Raw genomic sequence first — 22,236 nt, 5'->3', positions numbered from 1 at the left:
TGGCTTGGTGGTTAAAGCCCTTATCTTCCCAAGATGATGGTGTAATATGGTTTCTTTGGTCAACTATTATGATATCAACACAACCTAGAACAAATAAAAAAAACAAAGATTATTGTAATCAATATTTTGTCATTTAGATTATCAAGTATACTTCAGTTTTTTGTGAAAACTTTTACTAGAATGGAATAGCGCTCTAGGATTTGTTAGTCAACATCATTACCTAATGGCGCCACAATGAACTGGTTTTGCTCTGTTGGATTGATCTGGGGAAAAATAATAAGCATTAAGCTTTAGTCACATGTGAGTGAAATGCACATAGGATGTAATAGCATAATGAAAAACAAATGAGCAGCAAAGACGACTTTGTAAACCTCAAAAAGCATTTTGTCGAGATCATCTTGCAGTTCATCATGACAAGGATCAACCAAAATCTTGACCTGCAAAGATCATCCAGAATGATTTGACATCGCAAGACAAGAAATATGTCTAGCGATCGAGTTGCATCATTCTTATAGGAATGAAAATTGAGAAAAACGATGGAGGAATCCTTTTATCTCAAATATGCTATGCTAAGAAGCTGCTAAAAAATCAACAGATTGATTGATGCATATAGGATATGATGTAATGATAGAGTGAAAAGCACTGGATGAGCATAGAAGATTCTTAGTTAACCTCTGAACGCATTTTGTTGAGATGAGTCCTCGTAAGATCAATTAATTGTCGAGATTCATATATAATTATGAGCACTATGAAATTAAGAAGGTGGAGAACATGAAATTTTATTAATTTATAGAGGTTTTAATGTATCGATAAATTAATAATTATTAATTGATAGATAAATTAATATTTTATTAATTTATGAAGAGATTTTTTTATTTTCATAATTTTAAAAATTTTCTATTACAACATAAAATACTTTTGTTATCATTTACATTTTTAAAGAATTTTCTTAATTTATTATATTGGCTATCTTAATATGATAAATTTTAATTGTTTACTAAATTATCAAGGTAAAAATGATAAATATTAAAAGTTTAGAGTTTAGAAGAAATTGTTACCATTATCCTTTATGGTAATGATGAAGTCGAAGAAGATAATGCGGTACTTTTAGAACCATTACTAAATAATCAATTATCACATCTAGACTCTACACAATTTTTGGACTGAAAAGACAATAATGAAAAAGATTAGAGATGGGTTCCAATTAGATAACAAATTCAAGAATAGGCAAACAACAATAGAGTTATAAATTTTGGATCAACATTTAGGTTATTTGATTATTAATTTATAATATTGATGAGATCATATTTTTACATAGAATTTCCAAAAAAATATTATTTTATTATTTTATTAAAATGTGTCATTTTTTACATGGATCCCAAAATTAGACCGGAAAAATTTATTAATTTAATATTAATTTATAGAGGTTATACCAGCTAAACAGAATAGTTCTCGTTGGTCGTTTTCTTGGAAGAAGTAGAAGAAGACGAATGACTGTGTTTCTGTGAAGAATTATGGCTTGACGAAGACGATGACTCGGTAAAGAAGACCACAGCTTCATCTGTATCGACTAACGCTTGAATTGATCGTGGAAAAGGCGGCACATTCACTTCCAAGACACCTTCAAGAATCTGAACAACTTGGCTCATCGCAGGCCTATGACTCTCTTCGTCTTGTATGCACCAACAGGCCACTCTACAAGCTCTCGTGAGCTCCTCTATATCCACGACATCATGACCCTCTAGTCTAGGGTCAAGTAGCGACCTGATGTCTCCATCTTTGGTAAGTATAGTCGCTGCCCAACTCGGAAAGAATCTCACATTCTCGTTCTCTGATTGCTCCGTGTTTCTTCTCCCGGAAACAAGCTCGAATAGCATCATCCCGTAGCTGTAAACATCGGCTTTAGCTGTTATCGCAACCCCCGAGATCCATTCTGGTGCAAGATAGCCTCTTGTGCCTCTCATTGTCGTCAAAACTCTACTAAAATCTCGTCCCACTAGTTTAGCCAAACCGAAGTCAGCAACTTTGGGACAAAACTGTGAATCTAACAAAATGTTTTCTGGTTTTATATCGCAGTGAATGATACAGTCTCTACATTCATCGTGTAGATAAGCTAACCCTCTAGCTGTCCCTAACGCGATTTGGAACCGTAGTTTCCACCCGAGGACGATCTTTTCTTCAACTTGTTGATTAAAGAAGAGATGAGAATCCAAAGAACCGTTAGGCATGTAATCATAAACAAGCAGTTTCTTGTTTCCTTCGGAGCAAAACCCACGAAGCCTCACTAGATTAACGTGTTGGATCGTTCCTATTGTCACTACTTCCGTCCTAAACTGCTTCTCCCCTTGGCTAATACTCTCAAGCCTCTTCACAGCTACGTCACTAGAATCCGGTAAAGCACCTTTGAACACCGAACCAAAACCTCCTCCTCCTAACTTGTCTGAGAAATTCTTGGTCGCATTCTGTAGTTCTCTATAGCTAAACGCAGCCAATGTACCATCACCCTTCTCTCCTCTCATTCTCTTCCTTCTACGGTACCTTAAGACTAAGATTACCACCAACAGAACCAGGACTACTACTCCTAACGCGCCAATAACCGCGCCAAATATAATCGCTTTGTTACTCTTACTGGAAGAACCATTAGGAATATCAGAAGGAGCCAGCCTAAGATAAAACGTATTCCCCTGATCACTGTTATCTTCTTCGAGTTGCTGAAGATTGAAGACATCTTTAGCCCAAATCAAGCATTGGTTCGAGCCTTCATCATGTGCATAAGCCTTACAAGAACAATCCCTTTGGCAAGTAGAGGCACAAATACTAAGACTTGTTTGCGTCAATACCTTTGAATGATTAGCTACTTTCATATTTCGAATGGGAAAAAACTGGTTGACGTCTCCAGGAGAGCATTGTAACGCAGTATTTCTAACGCAGCCTGCAGAGTAATCCTCCAAGTCCCAATCTTTCTGAGACTGGGGCCTAAACCCTTGAGGGCATCGGCAAAAAGGCTCAGCCTTCTCGGTGCAAATCCCAAAGGAGCCACAATATTTGTAGACCTGACATTGTTGCCGAGGCTGAGACCAGAACAAGTTCCATTCTTTGTTTGCGTCTAACCAAGAGAACTGTTTGATCTGTCCAGACACGTCCATGACGAAACGGGACACGTTCATGTGGTTGTAGATGGAGTAAGTGAAGTATGATTCCGTGGAGTTGGAGACAAAGCTGAAGTTGTAGATGTAATTGAGTCTCATTTCGGGGACCCAATCAAAGATCCTGCTCTGAGGGTTCCAAGGACCACTTGACCAGTACTCATTCGTACCGTTCCAAAGGATTTTGTAAGCATTGGACTCGTCTAGCTCGAGAGAGAACAAACCTGGTGATGGATCTTCAGAACTCTTCCACGAGGTGAGTCGTTGGCTCTTTCCGGTTCGTTTGTCCAACCGGATCTTCACTCCTGGGAGCCACGTGTTACCCGGGTGATCGAAGCTTTCCCACAACACGTTGGCTGATGAGACGTTGCCTCCGCTTCTGAGAACAAGATTGCCGTTGTCGAGCAAAACCGCTTCGAGGGGAGAAACAGAGGAAGAGGTGGAGTTGAGACCCGTGGACCAAACCGGAGTCTGGCTATTACCGTCGAGTAGGATCAAGTTTCCGTCGGAGATTTTGAGAACAGATGAGTTCTTGTCGGAGACTGGTTTGTCTCGATTGGCTACCCAAAGGATGGTTTGAGAGAGTTGCTTATACCACATACCTATGTAGAAGTTTGACGAAGCACCTGGTTTAAAAAAACCCATTTCGAAAGTTCCACCGGAGGAGATAATCGTCTGGTCGCCGGAGAGATTAAAGTTGCCGGAGATTGTGTCGACGGCGGAAGAGCCATGGATGAAGAAGCAGAGGAAGAAGAAAGAAGAGAGGGTCAAGAAGAACGAAACCATGAAGAAAAAAAAAGCTTAGAGGAAAGAGAGAGAGAGATGGAGAGAGAGCATATGATTTATGAAGAGAGTCTCTCTGCTTTTTAGAAAGCTAGACAAATATATTTAAAGACTCCGTGAAGGTTTGGTTTGTCAATGGCGAATTAGAATGATCAAAACAGAAGAGATATATGTGGTGTCGTTTGTGTGGTTGGTTGGTTTGTTTATTGGGGAAAAGTCAAACAAGTTACAAAATACATAATGTGATTCTTCTCTTGACCTCGTCAAAAACTCTATTAAACATTAGTAAATTTTTGCCGTCTTTTGGACGTTGCGTTGTGTTGTGAATAAATACGTAGTTTTGCATTCAAGCAAACACGAACCACCCAAAATCGCACTATGATTGAAAAGTCTCTGACGTCTTGACTAGTTTCTTGCCTGATAGATGATAATGATTATACTTATACAATCGGAAATAAGTAACCGAAAAAACATTTGTATAGGTCCAAACCTACCAACTTGATTAGTAGTGATCAAAATTTTTGGATCAGTGGTTTTGAAAGAGACAGACACCTTCAATGTGGATCAAAATTTGATTTGCTCTCATAATTCGAAATCATAATTCTAAGAAAAACTTGATGGTCTATACAGAAAACGAACATGACCTTCGAGTGACTAGGACAAAATACCTTTTAAACTGCATAGAAATGTTAAGTTATCATTCCAATGAAATGATTCTCAAGAATAACCAAAAAACAAGTATATTTGTTCTGCGAGATAAAAAACAAAACTACATAATAGAGTTTTTTTTTTTTTAAACCCTTGATTACCTAAAATTATATTTGACAAAAAGAATCTGAAAATACGAATTATGAAAAAGTAACTCTATGCTTCTCTATCTATATAAATAAGTGTCAAAAGGGTTTTAGATAATTAAGGATTCATAAGCTAAACTCGCTCCTAGTACCGTCAGATTATGTACTAATCCCTTAATCTAACGGTCCTAAACCCAGTCTCACACGAAGTCTTGTAGACACTAAATCATCAGATTACTCTCCCCACCGAGAGTAGCAAACAAAGAGAGAAGCAAATTATAAAACCTCCGATCTCCGTCGCCGGCGATATCGGAAAACACGTTGATGTTTTAGTATCATTGAACCGTATACCCCCATAAGTACAATCTCTGCGTAAGAGGAGAGTGAAATTAGGTTTTTTGCTCACGTAAGGCATCTCTATTGGACGATTTTAAAACCCTATTTCGCCGTCGCCGTCGCCGTCGACTCTGTCACTGGTTCGTTTGCTCAATCTTGATCTTCTCTTTGATGAATGAACGCTTGGTTGCTCAATTTATAATCATCTCTTCTAGATATATACGTGGTCGCGGATTCAGTGGTTTGCAACTTTGTTTGATCACTATGCTTTAGTTCTAATTTGGGGTTTTAACCTTTCTCTGTATAAACTTGTGTAGTAAGACAAGAAGAAGAAGAATTGATGGAGTCTGATCCTTGTGCCAAGAACAAGGGTTTATTGACGCAAGAGCAGGGGATGATAGAAACTGGTGGTGAAGGCAATGGTAGAGATGATCTACAGGAACAAGGTTTGGCGGTGAATCAGAGAGAGGTTAAAGGAGTTGAAGCAAGTCATGCTATTAAGTGTGCAATACCACTGTGAAGAGAAAGATGGATCAACATAAAGAGGCAATGTTGGGAAAGAAACGCAATAGGCAGACCATGTTTCTTAATCTTGAAGATGTTAAGCAAGCAAGTACTATTTCGACACCAACTCCTAGGAGACAGAACTTTCCACTGCCTGTAGTTACACGTTCCCTTGAAGCCAATCCATCTGCTGACCATGGAGGAGAAACTCAAAGCCATGGAGATCAGAAATCGGTTTATTTTGCTTCTAATGGCGGTATACATCCAGAATCTGATGAACACAAGTTTGAAAGTAATGGTGAATCAAATTCGAGTTTACTTGGTAAACCTGGGAGGCTCAACGGGGATGATGGACCTTCTACTGAAGGGATGGGAACATCTGTGTCAAGACAGGCTTCTTGGAAGCAGCCTAAGAGCGGTCATTCATCTAGTAGAAAAGTCTCTTACAGCCAAAGATCTTTCACGAAGCCAGCCACAACTAGTACCCAATATCAGGATACATCAGTGGAGCGTCTTATACGAGAGGTGACCAACGAAAATTTCTGGCGTCATCCTGGTATGTTAAAATATTACATTGCTACCTATGGAACGTGTTCGTAAATATGTCTTACTTCCCTACAAGTAATTGAATTTTGATTTATGGTAGAAACTTTTATGCGAGTAAAATTTACTACTTCTGAAGCCATTTCCCTATTGCTCTTAAAAATGTACTGCTTCTGAAATCATGACTGGAGAATCAAACAAGCCAAAAGATATGGAATCTGGAACAAAACTATCGTACTGTAAAAGTAGATTGAAGAATTCTAGTGACTTAAGTGATCTGACTTGTTCTTGTTTTATTTCGTGCTTCTCTCTAGTGAGAAAGATCTCATATAGATTTTGATAGAAGTTTTAATTATTTTGTGGCAGATACATCCCTATCTATTTCCACCATTGATATTGTTGCCTTCATATTAAGGCACTGAACTTAAAGTCTAGCTTTGTAACTAGACCTGGTTCTTGGTCGATGGAAATTGTTTATCAGGCTGGCACTTTGGTCGAAACTATATTGGGATAAAAATTCTCCTCAGCTGAGAAGATGCTATATCTAAAAGTTGAATGGTATATTAGTGAGAAGTGAATACTGAATACTAGTTCGCTTTTTGATTTATATGTCTTCCATCTTTTTCTAGACTTTATAGTGGAGATGTTTGCTGGTTTCTTCCAAACATAATTTTTCAGCTCATTGTGTATTCGTTCGCGCATTTGAATATGTTGCTTAATTTTTCTTGTCTATTAGAGGTTACCGAACTCCGAAGTGTACCTGAGCGGTTTGAATCTATGGAGGAGTATGTCAGAGTCTTTGAACCCTTACTTTTTGAGGAATGCCGGGCACAACTTTACAGTACATGGGAAGAACTGGCTGAGGCAAATGCATATGTGAAAGTTCGAATAAAATCCATCGAAAGAAGAGAGAGAGGTAACTTTCCCTAGATCATGTTCACTTGTGTAAGCATGCATAATGAGCCACTTTTTTTCATTATTAGACATATTGGACTTTGTTTCTTCTCCTTGTTTCAGAAAGTTTTAATAAAAGCACACAAATTATCTAGAAAATAATTTTTCCCTTAATTCCCTATCTTATAACAACAGTGTTTGCGCTTAATTTTTCTTGTTTATTAACTTCTCTAGTAGGTTTGAGTTGTGGAGACTGCTCTCTTATATGTTGGATTTCTTTGGATTGACAACCTTATTCATATCCTTTTATGTCTTCCTGTCTGGGAAACACTGTCAAGCATCTGTTAAATTACTTGACTGCTAGTCTTTGTTTATGTGTTCAGGGTGGTATGATGTAATACTTGTCTCTTTAAACGGCTGTAAATGGGCTTTCAAGGAGGGAGATGTTGCAATTCTTTCAACTCCACTTTCTGAATCAGGTATGTTTGGATATGTTGATGTCTGATTGTTTCTGTATTGCTAGCTTCTGTGCATTTTGTATCATATTTCTTTTCTTTATGCTAAGCTGAAGACCATGAGGATGCTGGACGTCTAGCTGGTACAGTTAGGAGACATATACCAGTTGATACCCGTGATCCTCTTGGAGCTACTCTTCATTTCTATGTTGGAGATTCTAGTGGGACTGGCAGGTAGGTACATATGTTCTATGTTTATTCTGTTGATACTCTATCTGAGTATCTATCCTTCTATTTTTCATGAACTATCAGAGAGTGAAAGAATATTAATACAGTCTATCATCTCTTTCCATGTATATGCATGGAAATTTTATTTTTACAGCAAGATTGATGATAGTCATATTTTACGGAAGCTTAAACCTAAGGATATCAGGCATCTAACAGTGCTTGGTTCACTTGCAACCACACAGAGGGAATATGTTGCACTTCATGCGTTTTCTCGACTTAACCCACAGGTTATTGTTTGTTTTATTCTCAAACAGATCTCCTATAGATGCTTTAAAATATGCTGATGTTGATGAAGCTTAAAATATATGTTAGATGCAAAATGCCATTCTCAATCCTAGGCCGGAGCAGTTTCCTAGTTATGAGGAACAAACCCCTGGAATGCCTGATTGTTTCACTACTAGCTTTGCAGACCATTTACATAGAAGCTTTAATGCTCCGCAGCTCGCTGCAATCCACTGGGCGGGCATGCATACTGCAGCTGGTACTAGTAGTGGGGGAAAAAAGGAAGAACTATGGCCATTTACTCTTGTTCAGGGCCCTCCAGGAACAGGCAAGACACACACTGTTTGGGGAATGTTGAATGTCATCCATTTGGTTCAGTATCAACACTATTACACTTCGTTGCTGAAGAAATTAGCACCTATGACCTACAATCAAGCAAACGAGTGCAGTTCAGATAATATTTTGTCAGGCTCTATTGATGAAGTCCTACAAAACATGGACCAGAATCTGTTCCGCACCCTGCCCAAACTCTGTGCTAAACCGAGGATGCTCGTTTGTGCTCCTTCGAATGCTGCAACTGATGAACTTCTTTCACGTGTCCTTGACCGTGGTTTCATTGATGGGGAGATGAGGGTATATCGCCCTGATGTTGCTCGAGTTGGTGTTGATTCTCAATCGCGAGCTGCCCAAGCAGTTTCTGTGGAGCGAAGAAGTGATCAGCTATTAGCTATATCTCGTGACGAGATTCTACGACACATGCATAACCTTAGACTACAAGAAACTCATATTTCTCGAGATATAGCTGGGCTTAAAAGGGAACTTAATGCTGCAGCCTTTGCCACACGTTCTCAGGGATCTGTGGGAGTTGACCCTGAAGTTCTTATTTCAAGAGACCAAAAAAGAGATGCTTTGTTACAGCACCTTGCTGCTGTGGTTGAAGCCAGAGATAAAGTTCTTGTTGAAATGTCTCGCCTTCTTATTGTGGAGGGAAAGTTTCGTGCTGGTATAAATTTTAATCTTGAAGAAGCTCGAGCTAGTCTTGAGGCAAGTTTTGCAAACGAGGCTGAAATAGTTTTTACCACCGTATCAAGCAGTGGTCGTAAATTGTTTTCTCGTCTTACTCATGGTTTTGATATGGTTGTCATTGACGAAGCTGCCCAAGCTAGTGAGGTTGGAGTTCTTCCTCCTCTTGCTCTTGGTGCTGCGCGATGTGTACTTGTCGGTGATCCTCAGCAGCTACCTGCAACAGTGATTAGCAAGGCTGCTGGAACTCTTTTATATAGTAGAAGTCTCTTTGAAAGGTTTCAGCTAGCAGGTTGTCCGACTTTGTTGTTAAATGTTCAATACAGAATGCATCCCCAAATTCGAGATTTTCCTTCAAGGTACTTCTACCAAGGACGCCTCAAAGACAGTGAAAGTATATCCAGTGCTCCTGATGAGATTTACTATAAAGATCCTATTCTTAGGCCTTATCTTTTCTTCAATATCAGCCATGGACGAGAGTCCCATAGAGGTGGATCTGTATCTTACGAGAATGTTGATGAGGCTCGATTCTGTGTTGGGGTGTACATGCATCTTCAGAAAAATCTAAAGTTGTTGAATGCGGGTAAAGTATCTGTGGGGGTAATAACCCCGTACAAACTGCAGCTGAAATGCCTGAAGCATGAGTTTGGCAATGCTTTGGGACAAGATGAACTGAAAGAGATTTATATTAATACAGTAGACGCGTTTCAGGGTCAAGAACGTGATGTCATAATCATGTCGTGTGTGCGTGCTTCGGGTCACGGGGTTGGCTTTGTTTCAGATATCCGGCGGATGAACGTTGCTCTTACCCGTGCGAGAAAAGCTCTGTGGGTATGGTTTCTCTCTCTCTCTCTCTGCAAGCACAAAATTTATTTGATAAATATGTTATGTTTTTTTTTTAATGACTATAGTCTTGAATAGGTGATGGGAAATGCCTCTGCTCTGATGAAGTCTGAGGACTGGGGAGCGTTGATCACTGACGCGAGAGCCAGGAACTGTTTTATGGAAATGGACTCTCTTCCGCAGGATTTTCCAATTCCTCAAGCACCTAGTTATAATCCCAAGGCAACTAGTGCAAGAGATTTCAGATCAGGTGGACCAAGAATCGAATCTTTTGATATGCAAACTGAATCCAGGTCGAGGGCAGCACCACCAGAAAATGATGAGAAGTTGAAGACATCGACATTTGCAAAAAGTGATCATTTTCAAAGGGACAAATCATTGGATGATGATTTTGATATGTCTGGGGATAAGTATAGGAATTCCAGGCAGCATGGGAATCAGAGGAAGCAAAATTTTGGACAGGCTTTGGCGAGNCAGCTGATATTATGATGATTGCTGAAACATAACAAGAAACACAGAGGTCTTAATATACGCGAATTAAGAACATAAAAAAAAACAAGTTATGGTTATGTTTTTGCTTACCAGGAGTATAGTACTGAGAGCATTTGTCTATTAGTCTCTGANAAAACATTTTATAACAAGAAATTTCTCAGTCACAAGCTATCTCACCAAACTGGTTTTGGTCAGAACACAAGTTTTCTTGTTTTTTTTTTTACCAGTAAAGCAAGCTGCGTAGGGTTATATCTCTAGAGAGTGACTTGAAATCTATGACGATGAACTCTCCTCTGGTAATAGTCCCAGTTTTGTCGAAAGCAGCGATCTTGATCTTTGAGAGAGTGTCAAGATAATCAGCACTTTTGATCAGAAGCCCTGAAGTAGCCGCTTTAGTAAGTGCACAGAAGGTAGCAACTGGTGTAGAGAGTATAAGCCCACAGGGACAAGCACTGACTAACACAACTAGTGCTAAGTGAAACCAATGGGTGAGGTTGTGAACCTTCATTATAATAGGGACAATTGCAAAGCCAGCTGATATTATGATGATTGCTGAAACATAACAAGAAACACAGAGGTCTTAATATACGCGAATTAAGAACATAAAAAAAAACAAGTTATGGTTATGTTTTTGCTTACCAGGAGTATAGTACTGAGAGCATTTGTCTATTAGTCTCTGAGATTTGGTTTTACTACTCTGAGCTTCTTCTACTAGCTTAGCCATCTTTGCAACCACGCAATCACCAGCTAAAGAAGTTGTTTTCACCGTTACATACCCTGCAAAGTCACATGGATAAAGATCAAAAGACGGAAAGAGACAAAGCTTGAAGTTGTTTTAGAGAGGTTTACATTTACATACCATTTAGATTGATGGTTCCAGCCCAAACCATAGAATCTCTCTGTTTAGGCACAGGAAATGCTTCACCCGTTAAGGTTTTCTCGTCTACTTCACAGTTTCCATCCACCACAATTCCATCAATTGGTATAGTCTCACCGGCTTTAACTGCTACAACTGTGCTAACCTTAACCTCATCTACTTCAACCTCTTCTCCAGTCTCGGCTATTATTGCCTTCTGAGGTGCTAGGCTCATTAAAGACTGCATTACCGAACTCGCCTGAAATTTTACACTTGCCATAATCAGTACTTACACTTGCAACTTCATATCATTATAAAGATAGCAAGAAATTTCAAAATTATTAGTTAACAAACCTTGTAGCTAGCTCTTGTTTCGAGCCAGTCAGCTATGGTGAATAAGAACACAACTGCTGCAGCCTCCATGAAATCTTGCATTGCAAGTGTTGCAATCACTGTGTTGATGAAATTGGACTATTATCAGTTAAAACCTATAACAATCATAACCTCTCAGAGTACAATATTTGTTTTGANCTGGGTCAGCAGAACTACAAAAGATTGTAGCTATGAGTTTTGGTTTAATGGTAGCTTAGCTTCTCTCAACCAGTTTTTTTTTTGTCATGAAGGAGAAGAAGATGATGATTAGGAAATGTAGTGGAGAGAGCATAGATGAACAGATCATATACCCACACAGGGCACTATTGTAGCATCATGTATATATTATCCCACTATCTTTTAGTATTTCCATCTCCTTTATTATAAAACACAGTTCCTTTGTTTTTTATGTGTTATCATCGATCAATGAAGAATCATATTCTTGTAACATCATTTTCTCCTTCACTTTCACAGATGGCTACTTGGAAAACAAAAGGAAAGACTTATGAATGGTAACACTCACTTTACTATGAGATCTGTTTCAACTGCTTGTTTTTTTGTTTTTTTTTTTAAGACTCTTAAGATCAAAATTTAAATCCGTTTTGCAACATTATCTGCATCTTCAAGAAGAGAGAGTATAGAACTTTAGGATTTGACATAAATAAGGGACACAAGACCGGCATTGTCTTAATAAATATACAGTTGCTTAATCTATACTACTGCATTTGCTGGAACAAATATATATATATATATATGGTTGTTTTATTTCGCCATTAATGGAATGCAAGACGAAAAGTTATGTGAAAAGTTGGATGCGTGAGTTTAAGCTATTCAATCATAGTCTCCGTCAAACACTCACATGGTGATGGTGATGGTGGTGGTGGTGGCGGTGATGATGGTGGCCGTGGCCGCAAAACTCCTTTGCATAACTCCTGCAACAGTTTTTACTACTGTGACGCATCTCTCTTTCCCTACATATTGATGCGCAAGCCTCTGGAGTCTTCACTTTGCAACAGGTCTCTACCTTGATGGGTCTGTTTGAGCTCTCCCAACGCTCAACCTTCTTCACTTGCAAGTCAGATAACACCAGATCAATAGGACTTGTGCAACAGCTTTGACTAGAGACTTTCTCTATCTCTCGCTCGCTGCAACAGTTTTGGCTAGATACTTTCATTGTTCCACAGCCTCCAGATTGAGCACTCTCCTCATTGACCAAATTAGAAGACTCTTCTTGTGTCAAACCAGTTCCGCAACAATGTGATTTGCAATCACCACCACCTTCAGTTTCCAAGCCTGCAACCACCAAGCTAACAGGCTTCTCATGACAGATACTTGTCACTTCTTCTTTGTCCACACAACATCCCGAGGAACAATCCGTGCTTTCTGTCTCTTCCTCTGAAGCCAGAGTGATTTCCCCGGTATGTTTTTCATCGCTGCAGCAACCTGATTTGCAGTGACCTTCATTCTTTAGCTCCATATCACATTTCTCCTCCACTTCCCCTTCTGCGCTGCCACAACAAACCAACTTGGTTTCACAACATACACCGCTTTCCCTGTCCAAACCTTCCTCATTTACCAACACAACATGCTTCTTTTCATGGAAGCTTTGTGTCACTTCTTCTTTGTCCACACAACATGCCGAGGAGCAATCCTGATTGGCTGTATCATCCTCAGAACCCAGGTTAATTTCTCCAGTTTGTTTTTCATCAATGCAGCATCCAGACTTGCAATGTGCTTCAATATTTATCTCCATATCAGATTGTTCTCCCACTTCCCCTTCTGTCTTACCACAACAAACCAGCTTGAGATCACAACTTACACCACTTTCCATGTCCAGAGCTGCCTTCTCATGGCAGGTTTGTTTCTCTGTCGCCTTGTTCTCGCAACATCCTGAGCTACAATCCACAATTGTAACTTCAGCAGTTTGATTTTCACCATCGCAAAAGCCAGACTTGCAGTTTACATTATCTTTAATCATCACTCTCTTCTCCAGGTAAGATGTGTCCTCACTTGAAAGCAACAAACTTGTTTCCTTAACCTTCTCGTTTTTGTCACAACAGCTTGTTTTGCAGGTTTCACCATCCTTTGTCTTCAACTCTATTTCCAAAACAGTTAATTCCTTACCAAGAATCTCCTTCGGCACAATTTCCTCATATTGCTTCTTCTTCTCGCAACGGCCAGACCTGCAGTCTCCAGCACTCTCCATTTCCTGTTTGGGCTTCTCACAACAGCTCTTTGCCACTACTTCCTTACCCTTCTCATTTTTGTTAGCACAACAACCTGAACCACCTTTCATTTTCAGGTCATGTTTGACATGAGTAGTCGACTTCTTGCATGAACTCAATGAAGCTATATCTCCCTCTGGTTTCCTAGTTTTCTCACCGCAACAGCCATCTCTCACAACCTTTACATTGTCTTGCTTCTTATCACCACAACAACCAGAGTGAAAGTGATCAGAACTGGTTGTATGACTTGGTCTCATCATCACCTTCTCTTGAGCTTTCTTGTCACCACAACATCCTGAGTTGCATTCACCATTCCCGCTCTTTGTCAACAAGCCTGCTTCTAAATCTACAACATCATCATCGCCTTCAAGCTTCCTACCATTCAACATAGATGTAGAAGCCCTGTAACACTTTTTGTTCCCAATCTTTTTCTTCTCTCGCAGCAACAACATACTATTGAAAATCACAAGCAGACAAGTCCCTACATCAACCAGTACCGCTGCCCAAATCAAAGGATGACCAGCAAAGGCGAAAGCCAGTATTCCTGCTTTGAAAGTAATGGAAAGAAACACGTTTTGAACAACTTTGCGCCGAGCTCTTCTCGCTAGCTTTATCGCTTGTGGTATCCTCCTTATGTCATTAGACATCAGAATAATATGACCAGTCTGAGTCGCTAGTGCAGAGCCAGAAATCCCCATGGAGATACCAATATCAGCAGTAGCTAAAGCAGGTGCATCATTCACACCGTCCCCTACCATTGCGGTTGGTCCTTCTTTCTTAAACTCTTGTATGATTTTGGATTTATCTTCTGGAAGAAGTTCTCCATGTACAACATCCAAAACATTCCCTAGCTGTTTCATAAAAACATTTCAAGGCTTTACATAACCTCTTGGATTAAGAGAGTAATAAAATTCTGTTTTTAAGTCTCACCTGTTCCTGAGCATGCATCGCCGAGGCTTGACTATCTCCTGTTAGCATTGCGGTTTTGATTCCCATAGATTTCAGTTCTGTCATTGCTTGAGATACACCGGATCTACAAGCATCAGAAAGACTGAAAACTCCAGCTAGTCTTTCACCTACATAAACATATCCCACAGTCTTCCCACCTTTTGTATCAACTTCAATCTCTGGAACTGTCAAAAGAAAGAACAACAGTTAAGTGATCATACTATAGAATATACAAAACCTCATTCCATTGAGTTTGTGTAGCCAATGTACCTGTAGAACAACCAGCACGAGAAGCGATCCTTTTGTTCCCGATGTAGATATCGTTGCCATCAATCTTCCCGTAGATTCCTTCACCTGGAAAGTTCTGGTAGTCCTCAACCTCTTCAGGCCTAGGCTCAACAGAAACAGATTTTGCATGGTCCACGATTGTTGCAGCCATTGGATGACTTGATTTGCTTTCAACACTTGATACCCTGAAAAATTCAATACTCAGTTACAAGTTATCTCACCAAACAGGTTTTGGTCAGAACACATGTTTGTTTGTTTTTTTTACCAGTAAAGCAAGCTGCGTAGGGTTATATCTCTAGAGAGTGACTTGAAATCTATGACGATGAACTCTCCTCTGGTAATAGTCCCAGTTTTGTCGAAAGCAGCGATCTTGATCTTTGAGAGAGTGTCAAGATAATCAGCACTTTTGATCAGAAGCCCTGAAGTAGCCGCTTTAGTAAGTGCACAGAAGGTAGCAACTGGTGTAGAGAGTATAAGCCCACAAGGACAAGCACTGACTAACACAACTAGTGCTAAGTGAAACCAATGGGTGAGGTTGTGAACCTTCATTATAATAGGGACAATTGCAAAGCAAGCTGATATTATGATGATTGCTGAAACATAACAAGAAACACAGAGGTCTTAATATACGCGAATTAAGAACATAAAAAAAAACAAGTTATGGTTATGTTTTTGCTTACCAGGAGTATAGTACTGAGAGCATTTGTCTATTAGTCTCTGAGATTTGGTTTTACTACTCTGAGCTTCTTCTACTAGCTTAGCCATCTTTGCAACCACGCAATCACCAGCTAAAGAAGTTGTTTTCACCGTTACATACCCTGCAAAGTCACATGGATAAAGATCAAAAGACGGAAAGAGACAAAGCTTGAAGTTGTTTTAGAGAGGTTTACATTTACATACCATTTAGATTGATGGTTCCAGCCCAAACCATAGAATCTCTCTGTTTAGGCACAGGAAATGCTTCACCCGTTAAGGTTTTCTCGTCTACTTCACAGTTTCCATCCACCACAATTCCATCAATTGGTATAGTCTCACCGGCTTTAACTGCTACAACTGTGCTAACCTTAACCTCATCTACTTCAACCTCTTCTCCAGTCTCGGCTATTATTGCCTTCTGAGGTGCTAGGCTCATTAAAGACTGCATTACCGAACTCGCCTGAAATTTTACACTTGCCATAATCAGTACTTACATTTGCAACTTCATATCATTATAAAGATAGCAAGAAATTTCAAAATTATTAGTTAACAAACCTTGTAGCTAGCTCTTGTTTCGAGCCAGTCAGCTATGGTGAATAAGAACACAACTGCTGCAGCCTCCATGAAATCTTGCATTGCAAGTGTTGCAATCACTGTGTTGATGAAATTGGACTATTATCAGTTAAAACCTATAACAATCATAACCTCTCAGAGTACAATATTTGTTTTGATAAAATCAAAGAAAGATTCAAGTAACTATATACATTTTCCAAACGAAATAAAATATTCACAAAAGTAAATTCACAGTTAATATGATTTTCTTGCTAATCAGGTTTCCTAAACGGAAATTACAAATAAATTTGACTCAGTTCCATAATCAGCCAATGACGCAGGGTAAGTCTAGTTTAAAAATACAGTTCCAAGTTTCTGAAATAATTTCTTCACTTTTGAGATTTGATGATCTATATTCAATTATTTTATACACTTTTGTTCTTTTCTCTGTTTGAAGCCTTAAAGATGCTTTTTCCATTTTGAGTTGTAGAAAAGCCAATCAAAACCTACTAAAGGTGTTTCCTTCTGTAGCACGTAACTGCAATAAATCTAAAAATGATTATAAAATTGTAAAATATATCTAAAAATGATTATTTCGAGACTTTCTAAAAACTTCGAAAACTAGTCTGGATATTTAGTTTGAAAATTTCTGTAGTTTGGAAAAGGAAAAAAAGAAAAGAAATCTTAATATAATTATTTTGTATTTTTCTTGGGTGTTACATAGAAAATATATATATTTTTAATAAAACATAATTTTCTCTAGTCTTTAATTTTTGTTTCTCTAAGATAAGTAATTCATACAATTTCTGCATCGTCAAAGAGAGANATATATGGTTGTTTTATTTCGCCATTAATGGAATGCAAGACGAAAAGTTATGTGAAAAGTTGGATGCGTGAGTTTAAGCTATTCAATCATAGTCTCCGTCAAACACTCACATGGTGATGGTGATGGTGGTGGTGGTGGCGGTGATGATGGTGGCCGTGGCCGCAAAACTCCTTTGCATAACTCCTGCAACAGTTTTTACTACTGTGACGCATCTCTCTTTCCCTACATATTGATGCGCAAGCCTCTGGAGTCTTCACTTTGCAACAGGTCTCTACCTTGATGGGTCTGTTTGAGCTCTCCCAACGCTCAACCTTCTTCACTTGCAAGTCAGATAACACCAGATCAATAGGACTTGTGCAACAGCTTTGACTAGAGACTTTCTCTATCTCTCGCTCGCTGCAACAGTTTTGGCTAGATACTTTCATTGTTCCACAGCCTCCAGATTGAGCACTCTCCTCATTGACCAAATTAGAAGACTCTTCTTGTGTCAAACCAGTTCCGCAACAATGTGATTTGCAATCACCACCACCTTCAGTTTCCAAGCCTGCAACCACCAAGCTAACAGGCTTCTCATGACAGATACTTGTCACTTCTTCTTTGTCCACACAACATCCCGAGGAACAATCCGTGCTTTCTGTCTCTTCCTCTGAAGCCAGAGTGATTTCCCCGGTATGTTTTTCATCGCTGCAGCAACCTGATTTGCAGTGACCTTCATTCTTTAGCTCCATATCACATTTCTCCTCCACTTCCCCTTCTGCGCTGCCACAACAAACCAACTTGGTTTCACAACATACACCGCTTTCCCTGTCCAAACCTTCCTCATTTACCAACACAACATGCTTCTTTTCATGGAAGCTTTGTGTCACTTCTTCTTTGTCCACACAACATGCCGAGGAGCAATCCTGATTGGCTGTATCATCCTCAGAACCCAGGTTAATTTCTCCAGTTTGTTTTTCATCAATGCAGCATCCAGACTTGCAATGTGCTTCAATATTTATCTCCATATCAGATTGTTCTCCCACTTCCCCTTCTGTCTTACCACAACAAACCAGCTTGAGATCACAACTTACACCACTTTCCATGTCCAGAGCTGCCTTCTCATGGCAGGTTTGTTTCTCTGTCGCCTTGTTCTCGCAACATCCTGAGCTACAATCCACAATTGTAACTTCAGCAGTTTGATTTTCACCATCGCAAAAGCCAGACTTGCAGTTTACATTATCTTTAATCATCACTCTCTTCTCCAGGTAAGATGTGTCCTCACTTGAAAGCAACAAACTTGTTTCCTTAACCTTCTCGTTTTTGTCACAACAGCTTGTTTTGCAGGTTTCACCATCCTTTGTCTTCAACTCTATTTCCAAAACAGTTAATTCCTTACCAAGAATCTCCTTCGGCACAATTTCCTCATATTGCTTCTTCTTCTCGCAACGGCCAGACCTGCAGTCTCCAGCACTCTCCATTTCCTGTTTGGGCTTCTCACAACAGCTCTTTGCCACTACTTCCTTACCCTTCTCATTTTTGTTAGCACAACAACCTGAACCACCTTTCATTTTCAGGTCATGTTTGACATGAGTAGTCGACTTCTTGCATGAACTCAATGAAGCTATATCTCCCTCTGGTTTCCTAGTTTTCTCACCGCAACAGCCATCTCTCACAACCTTTACATTGTCTTGCTTCTTATCACCACAACAACCAGAGTGAAAGTGATCAGAACTGGTTGTATGACTTGGTCTCATCATCACCTTCTCTTGAGCTTTCTTGTCACCACAACATCCTGAGTTGCATTCACCATTCCCGCTCTTTGTCAACAAGCCTGCTTCTAAATCTACAACATCATCATCGCCTTCAAGCTTCCTACCATTCAACATAGATGTAGAAGCCCTGTAACACTTTTTGTTCCCAATCTTTTTCTTCTCTCGCAGCAACAACATACTATTGAAAATCACAAGCAGACAAGTCCCTACATCAACCAGTACCGCTGCCCAAATCAAAGGATGACCAGCAAAGGCGAAAGCCAGTATTCCTGCTTTGAAAGTAATGGAAAGAAACACGTTTTGAACAACTTTGCGCCGAGCTCTTCTCGCTAGCTTTATCGCTTGTGGTATCCTCCTTATGTCATTAGACATCAGAATAATATGACCAGTCTGAGTCGCTAGTGCAGAGCCAGAAATCCCCATGGAGATACCAATATCAGCAGTAGCTAAAGCAGGTGCATCATTCACACCGTCCCCTACCATTGCGGTTGGTCCTTCTTTCTTAAACTCTTGTATGATTTTGGATTTATCTTCTGGAAGAAGTTCTCCATGTACAACATCCAAAACATTCCCTAGCTGTTTCATAAAAACATTTCAAGGCTTTACATAACCTCTTGGATTAAGAGAGTAATAAAATTCTGTTTTTAAGTCTCACCTGTTCCTGAGCATGCATCGCCGAGGCTTGACTATCTCCTGTTAGCATTGCGGTTTTGATTCCCATAGATTTCAGTTCTGTCATTGCTTGAGATACACCGGATCTACAAGCATCAGAAAGACTGAAAACTCCAGCTAGTCTTTCACCTACATAAACATATCCCACAGTCTTCCCACCTTTTGTATCAACTTCAATCTCTGGAACTGTCAAAAGAAAGAACAACAGTTAAGTGATCATACTATAGAATATACAAAACCTCATTCCATTGAGTTTGTGTAGCCAATGTACCTGTAGAACAACCAGCACGAGAAGCGATCCTTTTGTTCCCGATGTAGATATCGTTGCCATCAATCTTCCCGTAGATTCCTTCACCTGGAAAGTTCTGGTAGTCCTCAACCTCTTCAGGCCTAGGCTCAACAGAAACAGATTTTGCATGGTCCACGATTGTTGCAGCCATTGGATGACTTGATTTGCTTTCAACACTTGATACCCTGAAAAATTCAATACTCAGTTACAAGTTATCTCACCAAACAGGTTTTGGTCAGAACACATGTTTGTTTGTTTTTTTTACCAGTAAAGCAAGCTGCGTAGGGTTATATCTCTAGAGAGTGACTTGAAATCTATGACGATGAACTCTCCTCTGGTAATAGTCCCAGTTTTGTCGAAAGCAGCGATCTTGATCTTTGAGAGAGTGTCAAGATAATCAGCACTTTTGATCAGAAGCCCTGAAGTAGCCGCTTTAGTAAGTGCACAGAAGGTAGCAACTGGTGTAGAGAGTATAAGCCCACAAGGACAAGCACTGACTAACACAACTAGTGCTAAGTGAAACCAATGGGTGAGGTTGTGAACCTTCATTATAATAGGGACAATTGCAAAGCAAGCTGATATTATGATGATTGCTGAAACATAACAAGAAACACAGAGGTCTTAATATACGCGAATTAAGAACATAAAAAAAAACAAGTTATGGTTATGTTTTTGCTTACCAGGAGTATAGTACTGAGAGCATTTGTCTATTAGTCTCTGAGATTTGGTTTTACTACTCTGAGCTTCTTCTACTAGCTTAGCCATCTTTGCAACCACGCAATCACCAGCTAAAGAAGTTGTTTTCACCGTTACATACCCTGCAAAGTCACATGGATAAAGATCAAAAGACGGAAAGAGACAAAGCTTGAAGTTGTTTTAGAGAGGTTTACATTTACATACCATTTAGATTGATGGTTCCAGCCCAAACCATAGAATCTCTCTGTTTAGGCACAGGAAATGCTTCACCCGTTAAGGTTTTCTCGTCTACTTCACAGTTTCCATCCACCACAATTCCATCAATTGGTATAGTCTCACCGGCTTTAACTGCTACAACTGTGCTAACCTTAACCTCATCTACTTCAACCTCTTCTCCAGTCTCGGCTATTATTGCCTTCTGAGGTGCTAGGCTCATTAAAGACTGCATTACCGAACTCGCCTGAAATTTTACACTTGCCATAATCAGTACTTACATTTGCAACTTCATATCATTATAAAGATAGCAAGAAATTTCAAAATTATTAGTTAACAAACCTTGTAGCTAGCTCTTGTTTCGAGCCAGTCAGCTATGGTGAATAAGAACACAACTGCTGCAGCCTCCATGAAATCTTGCATTGCAAGTGTTGCAATCACTGTGTTGATGAAATTGGACTATTATCAGTTAAAACCTATAACAATCATAACCTCTCAGAGTACAATATTTGTTTTGATAAAATCAAAGAAAGATTCAAGTAACTATATACATTTTCCAAACGAAATAAAATATTCACAAAAGTAAATTCACAGTTAATATGATTTTCTTGCTAATCAGGTTTCCTAAACGGAAATTACAAATAAATTTGACTCAGTTCCATAATCAGCCAATGACGCAGGGTAAGTCTAGTTTAAAAATACAGTTCCAAGTTTCTGAAATAATTTCTTCACTTTTGAGATTTGATGATCTATATTCAATTATTTTATACACTTTTGTTCTTTTCTCTGTTTGAAGCCTTAAAGATGCTTTTTCCATTTTGAGTTGTAGAAAAGCCAATCAAAACCTACTAAAGGTGTTTCCTTCTGTAGCACGTAACTGCAATAAATCTAAAAATGATTATAAAATTGTAAAATATATCTAAAAATGATTATTTCGAGACTTTCTAAAAACTTCGAAAACTAGTCTGGATATTTAGTTTGAAAATTTCTGTAGTTTGGAAAAGGAAAAAAAGAAAAGAAATCTTAATATAATTATTTTGTATTTTTCTTGGGTGTTACATAGAAAATATATATATTTTTAATAAAACATAATTTTCTCTAGTCTTTAATTTTTGTTTCTCTAAGATAAGTAATTCATACAATTTCTGCATCGTCAAAGAGAGAATCCGAGGAAAATTATCCTCATAGAAAATTTTGATTTTAAAATATTTTTGTTCCTATAATTTTTTTCCTAATCTAGAAATGAACTAAATTGAATGGTTTTGTAAACAGAAAAGAGAAAGGCGTCTTCTTCTTTTTTCCATATTTTGAGTGTACCTTTTTGTTATTGCGATATCTTCCACACCAACAACTTTCAAGTCTTTTCACATGTTCATTTTCCCTATATCCTAATAATATCCAAAGAACATTTTTGGTGTTTTCCTTTATCAAAGTTACATTACATGCAGCATATATATAAACCGGTTTTAATGTTCCAGTAACTTATATAACTCAAAGAAACTCTTGTATATACAACAAAATATTCAAAC

At 38.9% G+C, this 22,236-nt stretch overlaps 4 protein-coding genes and 1 pseudogene across 5 annotated transcripts in view; 1 reads left to right on the top strand and 4 right to left on the bottom strand.

Annotated features, from left to right (window-relative positions):
• Nucleotides 1,362-4,075, bottom strand: LOC104701131 (G-type lectin S-receptor-like serine/threonine-protein kinase At2g19130). The gene has a single exon (XM_010416775.2). The coding sequence runs from the start codon at nt 3,930-3,932 to the stop codon at nt 1,437-1,439; it is 2,496 nt and encodes an 831-aa protein (XP_010415077.1). The 5' UTR covers nt 3,933-4,075; the 3' UTR covers nt 1,362-1,436.
• Nucleotides 5,382-10,302, top strand: LOC104710629 (annotated as a pseudogene).
• Nucleotides 10,544-11,654, bottom strand: LOC104710618 (putative cadmium/zinc-transporting ATPase HMA4). Its single transcript, XM_010427256.2, has 4 exons — nt 11,534-11,654; nt 11,183-11,438; nt 10,963-11,100; nt 10,544-10,875 (listed from the first exon to the last, which is right to left on the bottom strand). Exons 1-4 carry the CDS (start codon nt 11,612-11,614, stop codon nt 10,544-10,546), a joined length of 807 nt encoding a protein of 268 aa, XP_010425558.1. The 5' UTR covers nt 11,615-11,654.
• The window catches only part of LOC104701108 (putative cadmium/zinc-transporting ATPase HMA4), a 31,063-nt gene continuing 21,014 nt past the window's right edge, over nt 12,188-22,236 (bottom strand). Inside the window, exons 1-7 of one of the 2 annotated variants that reach the window (XM_010416758.2) lie at nt 16,264-16,384; nt 15,913-16,168; nt 15,693-15,830; nt 15,278-15,605; nt 14,995-15,197; nt 14,707-14,909; nt 12,188-14,627 (exon numbers count right to left, since the gene is read on the bottom strand). In XM_010416758.2, the coding sequence (XP_010415060.1) occupies nt 12,399-14,627; nt 14,707-14,909; nt 14,995-15,197; nt 15,278-15,605; nt 15,693-15,830; nt 15,913-16,168; nt 16,264-16,344 (3,438 nt within the window). In that variant the 5' untranslated portion in view covers nt 16,345-16,384 and the 3' untranslated portion in view covers nt 12,188-12,398. Of the gene's footprint in view, nt 14,628-14,706; nt 14,910-14,994; nt 15,198-15,277; nt 15,606-15,692; nt 15,831-15,912; nt 16,169-16,263; nt 16,385-22,236 lie in introns of those variants that run through there. The other variant, XM_019229171.1, reaches the window with a different exon arrangement.
• Nucleotides 17,094-22,202, bottom strand: LOC104701121 (putative cadmium/zinc-transporting ATPase HMA4). Its single transcript, XM_019229176.1, has 8 exons — nt 22,025-22,202; nt 21,050-21,147; nt 20,699-20,954; nt 20,479-20,616; nt 20,064-20,391; nt 19,781-19,983; nt 19,493-19,695; nt 17,094-19,413 (listed from the first exon to the last, which is right to left on the bottom strand). The coding sequence occupies exons 2-8, from the start codon at nt 21,128-21,130 to the stop codon at nt 17,185-17,187; spliced, it is 3,438 nt and encodes a 1,145-aa protein (XP_019084721.1). The 5' UTR covers nt 21,131-21,147; nt 22,025-22,202; the 3' UTR covers nt 17,094-17,184.

The sequence above is a fragment of the Camelina sativa genome, chromosome 1 (assembly GCF_000633955.1).
Source record: "Camelina sativa cultivar DH55 chromosome 1, Cs, whole genome shotgun sequence".
In the NCBI taxonomy this organism is placed as follows: domain Eukaryota; kingdom Viridiplantae; phylum Streptophyta; class Magnoliopsida; order Brassicales; family Brassicaceae; genus Camelina; species Camelina sativa.
This window is presented reverse-complemented; position numbering and strand designations above follow the sequence as displayed.

Bases quoted from the DNA above. Each gene is read 5' to 3' on its own strand.
- LOC104701131 (XM_010416775.2), bottom strand. From the start codon at position 3,932: ATGGTTTCGTTCTTCTTGACCCTCTCTTCTTTCTTCTTCCTCTGCTTC.
- LOC104710618 (XM_010427256.2), bottom strand. From the start codon at position 11,614: ATGCAAGATTTCATGGAGGCTGCAGCAGTTGTGTTCTTATTCACCATA. The intron at 11,439-11,533 runs GTTTGTTAACTA...GTAAAATTTCAG, and splicing joins AAACAAGAGCTAGCTACAAG to GCGAGTTCGGTAATGCAGTC. The intron at 11,101-11,182 runs GTATGTAAATGT...GTGACTTTGCAG, and splicing joins TGGAACCATCAATCTAAATG to GGTATGTAACGGTGAAAACA.
- LOC104701121 (XM_019229176.1), bottom strand. From the start codon at position 21,130: ATGCAAGATTTCATGGAGGCTGCAGCAGTTGTGTTCTTATTCACCATA. The intron at 19,984-20,063 runs GTAAAAAAAACA...TGAATTTTTCAG, and splicing joins CTACGCAGCTTGCTTTACTG to GGTATCAAGTGTTGAAAGCA. The intron at 19,414-19,492 runs GTGAGACTTAAA...TTTATGAAACAG, and splicing joins CGATGCATGCTCAGGAACAG to CTAGGGAATGTTTTGGATGT.